At 32.7% G+C, this 11654-nt stretch overlaps 1 protein-coding gene across 4 annotated transcripts in view; it reads right to left on the bottom strand.

Moving 5' to 3' along the window:
* Nucleotides 1–11654, bottom strand: part of ERCC6L2 (ERCC excision repair 6 like 2) — a 139020-nt gene that overhangs the window by 66736 nt on the left and 60630 nt on the right. For all 4 annotated transcript variants that reach the window (XM_024753828.1, XM_024753829.1, XM_024753831.1 and 1 more), the window contains 2 exons: nt 5973–6044; nt 5209–5354 (listed from right to left, as the gene is read on the bottom strand). In XM_024753828.1, the coding sequence (XP_024609596.1) occupies nt 5209–5354; nt 5973–6044 (218 nt within the window). The remainder of the gene's footprint in view (nt 1–5208; nt 5355–5972; nt 6045–11654) is intronic.

The raw sequence follows: 11654 nt of genomic DNA, 5'->3' as shown, positions 1-11654 counted from the left end.
CGCTAACAAAAAAAAAAAAAAAAAAAAAAAAAAAGCTGACAAATGATATGTACAGGTGACAAGAGTAGAAGAAAGGGTGGATGTGTGCTAATGCTAATACCACACATTACAAGTACTTAAAAGATACTGTAGAAAGTTGCTGGACTAAAAATCAAAGATTGAAGTATATTATTTCAGGTTAAAAAAGTAATTTATAGACAAATAATAAAAATAAAAATAGTAAAGAGTGTGTGGAAAATGGGGAGGGAGGAGTGTAAGTAAACTAAATCCTCCTCTAACATAACAAAGAGTCCAAGCTGTTTAAAGCTGATAAACTAAAAGATAATGAAGAATTAGGATTCTGGCAAAAATGATGGGCTGAGCCAGTGTGAAACTCTTTTGTTTCAACACCTAGAAATTAAATATAAATTTTTGCAAAACAAGGAAAACAAAAACTGAGCATATGTCTTTTGAAAAACATAGCTAAAGAATGGATTTATTATGTCTTGTAAGGTTCTTTAGGTAACAAATGTAAGGACTTCGGTAACAAATCACTCTTTGAATTCAGTCACAGGGAAACAGGAATCCAAAACTTCTCTTGTCCTGCTTGGGATGCCTAACAAAGAAGTCAAAGTAAAATCACAGTAATGGAGAACTCCTACAACCAGTCTCCAAAAGATTTCCACAGAGGAAAGAAGCCCCACTGAAGATAAGCTCAAAATAAAAAATTACAACATGTGTGAAGAAACCATCTACCATAAGCAAAAGCCAGAGGGAAGAACAAATAGAAGGATTAGCACCCCCCAAGCACAGGAGTTAATAGAACAAAAATACCATTCAAAAAGATATTTTTAAAAATGACTAAAATTACTAAAGAAATAAAAAAGCTAGAAACCATAAAAAACAAAATATATGTAAAACTGATCAGCTAGATTTGAAACATATAAATAAGACTTTTTAAAAAATTGAATATATTCCTATGCTATACATTGCATTGCCATGACTTCTTTATTTTGTACCTTTCAAACCCCTTCACCTATCTCACCCCTTTCCCCCGGCAACCACTAGCTTGTTCTCTGTATCTATGAGTCTGTTTCTGTTTTGCTATGTTTGTTCTTTTGTTTTGTCTTTTAGATACCACGTATAAGTGAAATCATATGGTACTAGTCTTTCTCCATCTTATTTCACTTAGATTATACCTCTAGGTCCATCCATGTTGTCACAAATGGCAAGATTTCATTCTTTTTATGGCTAAGTAATATTCCATTGTGTATATATATGTGTGTGTGTGTAATCTTTATCCACTTCATTTATCAATGGACACTTAGGTTGCTTCCATATCTTAGCTATTCTAAATACTGCTGCAATGAACATTGGGATACATATATCTATTCAAATTAGTGTTTTGCATTTTCTTCAGGTAAATGTCCAGGAGTGGAATTGCTAGATTGTATGATAGTTCTATTTTTAATTTTTTGAGGAACCTCCATACTGGTTTCCATAGTAACTGTATCAGTTTACATTCCCACCAACAGTGCACAATGGTTCCCTTCTCCCCACATCCTCATCAACACTTGTTATTTCTTGTCTTTTTGATAACAGACATGAGGTGATAACCTCTTTTTGATTTGATCTGCATTTCCCTGAAGATTAGTGATGTTAAGTACCTTTTCATGTGCCTGTTGGACATCTGTATGTCTTCTTTGAAAATGTCTATTCAGGTCCTCTGCTGATTTCTTAATTGGATTGTTTTTTTTGATATTGAGTTTTATGAGTTCCTTATATATTTTGAATATTAACCCCTTATTGAACATACCATTTACAGTTATCTTCTCCTATTCAGTAGGTTGCCTTTTCATTTCATTGATGGTTTCCTTCACTGTGCCAAAGCTCTTTAGTTTGATGTAGTCACATTTGTTTATTCTTGCTCTTGTTGTCCTTGCCCAGACAGATCCAAAAAATATTACTAAGATCGATGCCCAGTAGTGTACTACTTATATTTTCTTCCAGGACTTTCATGGTTTCAGGTCTAACATTAAAAGTTTAATCCACTTTGAGCTTATTTTTGCATGTGGGGTTAGAAAATGGTCTACTTTCATTCTTTTTCATGTATCTGTCCAATTTTCTCAATATCATTTTTGAAGAGACTGTCTGTTCCCCACTGTATATTCTTGGCTCCTTTGTCATAGATTAATTGACCATGTAAGTGTGGGTTTATTTCTGCGCTCTCTACTCTGTTCCATTGATCCATGTGTCTGGTTTTGTACCAGTACCATGTTGTTTGATTATTATAGCTTTGTATACCAGACATTTGATTCTGAAATCAGGAAGCATAACACCTCTAGCTTCGTTCTTCTTTCTCAAGATGCTTTAGCAATTTGGGATCTTTTGTGGTTCCATACAAATTTTAGGACTATCTGTTCTGTGAAAAATGCCATGGGTATTTTGATAGGGATTGTATTGAATATGAAGATTGCTTTGGGTTATATGGACATTTTAACAATGTTAATTCTTCCAATCCATTAACATGGTATATCTTTACATTTATTTGTGTTGTCTTCAACTTCTTTCATATTTGTGTTATAGTTTTCAGTGTACATATCTTTTACCTCCTTAGTTAAAATTATTCGTAGTTATTATATTCTTTTTGACACAACTGTAAATACAATTGTTTCCTTAATTTCTCTGATAGTTCGTTATTTGGTATAGTAATGCAACAGATTTCTGTATGTTAATTTTGTGTCCTGCAACTTTACTGAATTTATTTATTAGTTCTAATAGTTTTTTGGTAGTGTCTTTAGGGTTTTCTATATGTAGAATCATGACATCTGCAAATACTGACAATTTTGCTTCTTCTGTTCCAATTTGTACGCCTTTTAATCTTTCTTATCTGATTTCTGTGGCTAGGAATCACTGTACCATGTTAAATAGAATTGGTGAGAACTGGGCATCCTTCTTTTGTTCCTGACCTTATAGGAAAAGTTTTCAGCTTTTTACCATTGAGTATATTATCAGCTGTGGGTTTTTCATATATGGCCTTTATTATGTTGATGTATGTTCCCTGTATACCCACTTTGCTGAGAGTTTTTATGGTAAATGGATGTTGAATTTTGTCAAACTCTTTTTCTTCATCTATTGAGATGACCATATGATTTTTATTCTTCAATGTGTTAATGTGGTATATCACATTGATTGATTTGCAGATATTACTTTAAAAAAACATTATTTAAAAAATAAGAATGCTTATGTGTGTCTTATAAAACTTAGCTCAAGACAAGATTCTATGTCATTTAATACTTTGTATTTAAGGACTTATGTGTGAAATTACTTCTTGAATTTATTCACAGGAAAATGGAAATCTAGAGCTTCTCTGCTTGGGCCTTAGTTGCAAGAATTCAAGAATTTTAGTGCTCAACAGTTAAGTAGCTCACTCATCATATATAACACTTGATTCCTCATTTTAAGTAATTTTTTTTTCTTTTTTCTTATTTTCTTTTTTTTTTTGACCATGCCGTGCAGCTTGTGGGACCTTAGTTCCCTGACCAGGGATTGAACCCAGGCCATGACAAAGAAAGTGCCAAGTCTTAACCACTGGACTGCCAGAGAGTTCCCAAAGTAATTTTTATTTTGACTTAGTTTTCCATTTTTTGTATTTTATATGTTTATTTTAAAAGTCCCTTGAGATTACTTTCTAAAATATACAAACAGCTTATACAGCTCAATATCAAAAAACAACCCAATCAAAAAATGGGCAGAAGATCTATACAGACATTTCTCCAAAGAGGACATACAGATGGCCAACAGTCACATGAAAAAATGCTCAACATCACTAATTACTAGAGAAATGCAAATCGAAACTACAATGAAGTATCACCTCACTCCAGTCAGAATGGCCATCATCAAAAAGTCTACAAATAATAAATGCTGGAGAGGGCATGGAAAAAAGGGAACCCTCCTACACCGTTGGTGGGAATGTAAATTGGTACAGCCACTATGGAAAACAGTATGGAGGTTCCTTAAGAAACTAAAATAGAGCTACCATATGATCCTGCAATCTCACTCCTGGGCATATATCCAGAGAAAACTATAATTTGAAAAGATACATGCACCCCAGTGTTAACTGCAGCACTATTTACAATAACCAAGAAATGGAAGCAGCTTAACTGTCCATCAACAGATGAATGGATAAAGATGTGGTATATATATACACACACACATATATGTGTATATATATAACTGAATCACTGTGCTGTACACTTGAAACTAACACAAATGACACTGTAAGTCAACTATACTTCAATTTAAAATAAATAAATAAATAAATAAAAGTCCTTTAAAATTCTTTTTGAAAGATAGTGGAAGCACATCTAGATGTTGAAAGTTACAGATTTGTTACCCCCCAAAAGGGATTAATCTTAGGTGTTTATATCAAATCTTTCTCTAAAGTGAGTGTATTTCTTAAAAAGTTTATTGAGAGATTCATAAATAGGTGTTAGAACTGATTTAACTTTTATAAAACCTATAAATGTTGAGCTGCTCTGCTTGAGACCAGGTAGAGACAGAGGAGGGAAACTCCTGGCCCACTAAGCACTGTGGGTTCTCAAGAGCTCCCTGATCACAGTTCGAAAACCACTGCTACCTATCATTCTCAGCTATTTGATTAATAACTTGATTATGCAATTAAGTCTGATTGCTCTAACCACAAGACATGAGTCAAAACAGTACAGAAAATTTCTGAGGAAACATCCATTTTTTGGATTTAAAAAAAATAAAGCCAGGGCTTCCCTGGTGGCACAGTGGTTGAGAGTCCGCCTTCATCGGCAGGGGACACGGGTTCGAGCCCCGGTCCAGGAGGACCCCGCATGCCGCAGAGCGGCTAGGCCCGTGAGCCATGGCCGCTGAGCCTGTGCATCCGGAGCCTGTGCTCTGCAACGGGAGACGCCATAACAGTGAGAGGCCCGCGTACCGCAAAAAAAAATAAATAAATAAAATAAAGCCAGACATATAAAGAGAATTCAGTGATAAGGGAACTGAGAGAAAAGTTTAGATAAAACTCAAGATATTGTTATTTCAGTCAAAATTAACAGCATTTTTGTTGCTTCTTCTTAAAGCTAAATGAAACAAAGCAATACAAGCATAACCACTGAAAATCCAGTAATAGTTTAAAGATTACCTTAAATCTTAAAAGCAATTAGATAAAAATCAAGTTATCAAATTTTATTTTCTTACATTGTGGAGACAAGGCAAATGTTAACATCTTGTGTACTGTTGAACTCTTTCACAATCTTGATTCTTTCCTCTGATTTTGTATTTCCATCAAGTCGTCGGTAATCAAGCCCAGATGCCATACAGTATTGCTGCAGCACATCGAGCAACTAAAGGAAAGATACAGAGACGTGCAAAGACAAATTCATGGTTTAATAAGTTTCATACCATTATAGAGATGAGCTTTACTAAGTATTAATATTGCTGGTCACAATTTCTTATAATTACAAGAGCAACAAATACTTTTCTAATTTCTGACTCACATATATCTTCCCATTATACTGAAACTGACTTTAGTGTTCAGTAACCTTTGTTTTAAAAAAAGAAAAAAATCAATCTTTCAGGGGAAAAAAATCAATTTTTAGTTTTTTAAATTAAAACGGAATAAAAAGAAAAGTATTGGCTAACTCATTTATGTAAATATATTACATTATTTTTGCTATTTTCCACATTCTAAAATTTCTTAAGTGTCTTAAAGAACACTTTAATTATTAACAAAAACATCAACAGAGAATTAGAAATCTATCTTTGAGTTTGCTATTTGACAATAAGCAACTCTGATATAATTGAAATTTTAGTATCTCTTTTAAAATTTCTTACCTCATTACCATTTCCTACAGAAGATACATAAGATAGTAAATGTGGCTGGATGCTGTTTTATCTCTTAGACTTTATGCCTCAGGAATTAGGGTTGAGCCAATCAAGAATATGCTTCAGACAAAACTCACCTTGGTGGAAAAGGAGAAAAGAAGAACTTTATCTTTGTTTTGCCTACAACGGTTTAAAAGCTGCTGAAGGACCTGGAAGGGAACCAGAGAACATCAGTGAACCAGTTTCAACAAAAAGTATACTATATACATATAAACATCACTTGAAATTTCCTTAAAAATTACTTTTATACAATATAATCTCAGTTATCTTTTATAATTCCCTTCATATTTTCCAAGTTAGAGAAATAAAGTATTAGATATTACATGAAATTCATCATCATATTGTTAATAATGAGGTAAAGTTCTCAAAGACTTTTATTTCATCTCATCTGGTTTTAATAAAAAGGAAGCATTTTAGATTATGGGATGCATTTAAATGGATTAATTTAATTTCCAAAATACACTTTATTTATACCTACAATATGTTCAGAAACTAAATTACAGAGCAGCATTCCTTTTAGGAAGTATTTAAGTTTTCTCTAGATAGATATAATAAAATGTGTTTAATTTCACCTAGGTTCTAAAAGTTCTGATATTTATTTTCTCAGAATAATCAGTCAGATATACACCTCTTCTCATTTTCTCCCGTTTCTCTATTTACAGTAAGCCCTGAATTCCAGATTTGATTTTGACCTCAAAATGCCAATAATTTGCCCCCATATGCAGCGCTTTTAGGAAGGAAACAAATAATCCAAAACCTGTGTATGAGAGTAGTACTGTTATTTTTAAAAAGGCATTTCTACTCTGGCAATGACAGCTCCAGAACACTGTGGAAAAGCAAACCACAAAGGAAAGAAAAGGAATTTTCTCTACTAAGTATAAGGTTTTACTGAACTATACAATAAACAGCTAATTTTATTTATTAAATGATAAACATTTAAACTTTTAAATAAAAAAATTTATACTCAATATAAAATTCTTAATAGTTGAGCAAGAAAAGACATTGTGCTAACTCTGACCTCTACGCAACAATCTCTCAAAAAAAAAAAACCTGGGGCGGTAAAAAAAAAAAAAAAAGCTACTCAGACAACCAAGCAAATGGTAAATAAAAATGTCACAGATCAGGTAAACATTATTTTGATACTTGGAGAACATATAAAGTAAATTTTAATTGTATTAGCTTTATTTTTTAATAAAATAACTGAATAAAGCATGTGCATTTGAATTTCACATAATTCATTAACATTTTAAAATTAATATATTTTATATTTTAGAGCAATTTTAGATTTACAGAAGAACTGAGTATACAGAGAACTCCCACAGATTCCCTCCCTCCCTCCCCCCACTTCGGCCTCTTCCCTGAACAGTTTCCCTTATTATTAACATACTGCATTAGGGTGATATATTTGGCTGATGAATAAATACTGATAAATTATTATTAATTAAAGTTCATAGTTTACATTAGGGTTCACTTGTGTTGTACAGTTCTATGGGTCCTGACAAATATATAGTGACATGCATCCATGACTACATTATTATACAGAATAGTTTCACTGTCCTAAAAATTCCCTATTCTCCATCTCTTCTTCCCTCCCTGTAAATTCCTTGCAACCACTGATTTTTTTGTTTCTCTATAGTTTTGCCTTTTCCAGAATGTCATATAGTTGGAATCATACAGTACATGACTGGCTCTTTCACTTAGCAATATGCATTCAACGTGCCTCTGTGTCTTTTTGTCGCTTGATATCCTGTTTCTTTCTATTGTTGAATAATTTTCCATTGTCTGGAGGTACCACAGTTTGTTTATCCATCCACCTATTGAAGGACATCTTGGTGCTTCCAAGTTTGGGCAATTACAAACGAAGTTGCCATAACCATCTGTGTACAGGCTCTTATGCAGACATAAGTTTTAAACTAATTTGGGTAAATACCAAGGAGCATGATTAGTGGATCGTGTGGTAAGAATATGTTTAGCTTTGTAAGAAACTGCCAAACTGTCTTCCAAAGTGGCTGTACCACTCTGCATTCTCACCAGCAATAAGAGTTCCTATTGCGTGTTGTCAGTGTTTTGAATTTAGCCATAGGTGTCTAGTGATATCTCGTTTTAATTCCTAATTCTCTAATGACATATGATGTTGAGAATTTTTTCATATGCTTATTTGCCATCTGTATATCTTCTCTGGTGAAATATCTGTTCAGATCTTTTCTGTATTTTAAATTGGATTGTTTATTTTCTTATTGTTGAGTTTTAAGAGTTCCTTGTATATTTTAGATACCAGTCCCTTATTGTTTTGCAAATAAATTCCTACCAGTTTGTGGCTTGTCTTATCATTCTCTTACAGACATTAACATTTTAAGACAAGGATATGATGCACAGAAATCCACTCTGATTGTTTGAGGGTATCATACCTATTACAATTTCAGGTATTCTTGAACATTTTATAGTAAAAGCAAAAAACAGTAATAAGGAAAGTGAATGTTTTTGAACTGAAGGTCTTTATTAGGCTAGTTAAAAAACAAAAAGAAACCCAAAAAAACCTTACTAGTTAAATGAATAACTATAAGCTAAGATCCCTTACTAAAAATTTCAGAAATAACACTGTGGTCACTACAGTTGGAGTCTTAATAATACAGACCCAATGTTTTGTCACTCAGTTGTCCTCCACAGAACAAGACAATCCACCTGTAAGGGAATCCTAAATTTGAGGATGTTCACAGCTAATGAATCTTAGATCTAATTTTTCTCAAATTAGTCGGCCTAGAGATGAACATGACCCTTGTATGATTCCAACAGCACTAAATTGGGTTTCCTAGTCTTGTTTCCACCCTCCACAATAAGACTCTGTGGCATTTCCCAAGGGAATTAAAGGGAAAATGAGGATTCTCATCAGGGGAATGAGTGTAACTTTGTGCCCATCCCCTTAAATAGTAGTTGAGATCAAAAACGACCTTGGCACTTAAGAGAAAGAGCTGGAGTTCATGAGTATAGCTTTGAGGCTATGATGGGTACAGTAGGTATTATGTCCACAAATAAACTGCAGTTGCCAGCTAACCTATAATAAAAGAAGCAGATCTAGGATCGTTTATCACCTGAATTCAAGAAGTACATGCAATTTGGAGTTCTTAACCCCACAGGAAATAATTCCATTATAAGCCTGTAACTTTTGTATTACTAGATCATGAAATGATGTTGCTAATCAAATGATGAAACACAGTCTTGAAAACATATCCCTAGCTTACTACCATCAGTCTCTGTTTTATTGGTGTTCTCCCACAAAACAAGTAAAGTACAGGCTTCCTTCTCATATAAAGACACACACACAGCCTCTGGCAATAATTCCCTTCTAAATATCATAATAAAAATAAATGTAATAATTATCTTAATCAAACACTATTATTCCTAAATAAGTAACTCTAACAGTATGTTTTAAATCATATAGTTAATGGATATATAAGAATATAAAGTACAGAGTAATAAAATTCCATTTAATTTCAAGAGTGGTAAATTTTTAGTGAAGAATCACAATGAATAAAATTTAAATAAATAGCCATGAATAATGAAGTTTTCAGAGAAGGCCATGATTTCTGGAAATATTCTATTGGCTTAAATTATAGGATTATAAGTGCTCAGTTCTAAACTAACTGGGCTTTTTACATTTCTCAATTTAAAAATAATTAAATAAAAGTCAATATGGATGACAAAAATATTGTTAGGAAATATTGTTAGATTTGAATTATTTGTTGTGATAATAAATCATAGGACGTTCTCTCTAACACAAACTTATTTATTTTAAAAATACACAATTTTTATGAAGTGAGCATAGAGGGAACATACCTCAACATAATAAAGGTTATGTATGATAAGCCCACACTAATATCATACTTAATGATGAAAAACTGAAAGCTTTTCCTCAAAGATTAGGAACAAAACAAGGATGTTCACTCTTGCCACTTTTATTGTACTGGAAGTCCTAGCCAGAGCAATTATGCAAGAAGATAAAAGGCATCCAAATCAGAAAGGAAAAGTAAAACTGTCACTATTTGCAGGTGATATGAGATTATATACAGAAAACCTTAAAGACTCCACCAAAAAAAGTCAGAATATATAAATTCAGTAAAGTTGCAAGATACAAAATCAATATACAAAACTCAGTTGCATTTTTGTAGATTAATAAAGAACTATCAGAAAGTGGAATTAGAATCCCATTTACATTTACATCAAAAAGAGTAAAATAACTAGTAATGAATTTAACTAAGGAGGTGAAAGATCTGTACACTGAAAACTATAAGACACTGATGAAAGAAACTGAATAAGATACAAATTAATGGAAAGATATTCCATGCTCATGGATTGGAAGAATATTGTTAAAATGTTCATACTACCCAAAGCAATCTATAGATTCAGTGCAATCCTTATCAAAATTCCAATGACGATTTTCACAGAAGTAGAAAAAAACAATCCTAAAATTCATATGAAACCACAAAAAACTCCAAAAAGCCAAAGCAATCCTGAGAAAGATGAACAAAGGTGGAAGCACCACACTTTCTGATTTCAAACTATATCACAAAGCCAAAATAATCAAAACAGTATGATATTGGCATAAAACAGACACGTAGATCAATGGAACAAAATAGAGAGCCCAGAAATAAACTGTGCATATATGGTCATTTAATTTACAACAAAGGAGACAAGAATATACAATGGGGAAAGGCTCTCTTCAATAAATAGTGCTAGGAAAACTGGACAGCCACGTGCAAAAGAATGAAACTAATCTTGAAAAGATATCTGCACCCCCCCAGATTCACTGTAGTATTATTTACAATAGACAAACTATGGAAACAATATAAATGTCCATTGACAACTGAATGGATAAAGAAAAGGTGATACATATGTGTGTGTGTGTGTGTGTGTGTGTGTGTATAAAATACACAAGGAATATTATTCAACCACAAAAAAGAAGGAAATCCTGCCATTGTGGCAACATGGTTAGACCTTGAGGGCACTGTGCTAGGTGAAATAAGTCAGAGAGAGAAAGACAATTACAGTATGATCCTACTTGGTGGAATCTAAAAAGAAAAAACCTTCATAGGTACAGAGAACAGATTAGTGGTAGTCAGAAGCAGGGGGTGGGGAGTGGGTAAAATGGGTGAAGGTAGTCAAAAGGTGCAAATTTCCAGTTATAAGACAAATAAGTTCTTGGGGATGTAACGTACAGTATGGTAACTATAGTTAACAATACCACATTGATACCTGAAAGTGGCTAATATTAAAAGTTCTCAGCCCAAGAAAAAACATTGTAAATATGTATTGTGATGAATGTTAACTAAACTTAATGGGGCAGTCATTTCTCAATATATACATATATACATTGAATCATTATATTATACACTTAAAACTAATACAATGTCAGATGTCAATTACATCTCAGTAAAAAAAATACACAAGTTTTTATGGTACTCTTCCTAGCTTTTATTTTATTTCATTGAATTTAGACGTCTAAGCAAACTAAACTATTGTATGCTTATGTACATTATGTTTTAAGAATATGTGCATTTTAAGGGGAAAAAACCTATTTTAAATTACTTCCTTTTTATTTTTTGCCAAAAGAAATAATTTATTTTTTCTTAATTAAAAAATAATTGGGAATTGTTCTGTAAAAATCTGAATCCATAAATAAAGTTTCTTGATAGTTATTAAAGGGTTAAACAAACAAATTCTATTGCAAGGTGGCTTGAAGCTGTATTTCACACAGCTGTCAC

Source organism: Neophocaena asiaeorientalis, unplaced genomic scaffold, assembly GCF_003031525.2.
Source record: "Neophocaena asiaeorientalis asiaeorientalis breed wild unplaced genomic scaffold, Neophocaena_asiaeorientalis_V1.1 scaffold220, whole genome shotgun sequence".
In the NCBI taxonomy this organism is placed as follows: domain Eukaryota; kingdom Metazoa; phylum Chordata; class Mammalia; order Artiodactyla; family Phocoenidae; genus Neophocaena; species Neophocaena asiaeorientalis.
This window is presented reverse-complemented; position numbering and strand designations above follow the sequence as displayed.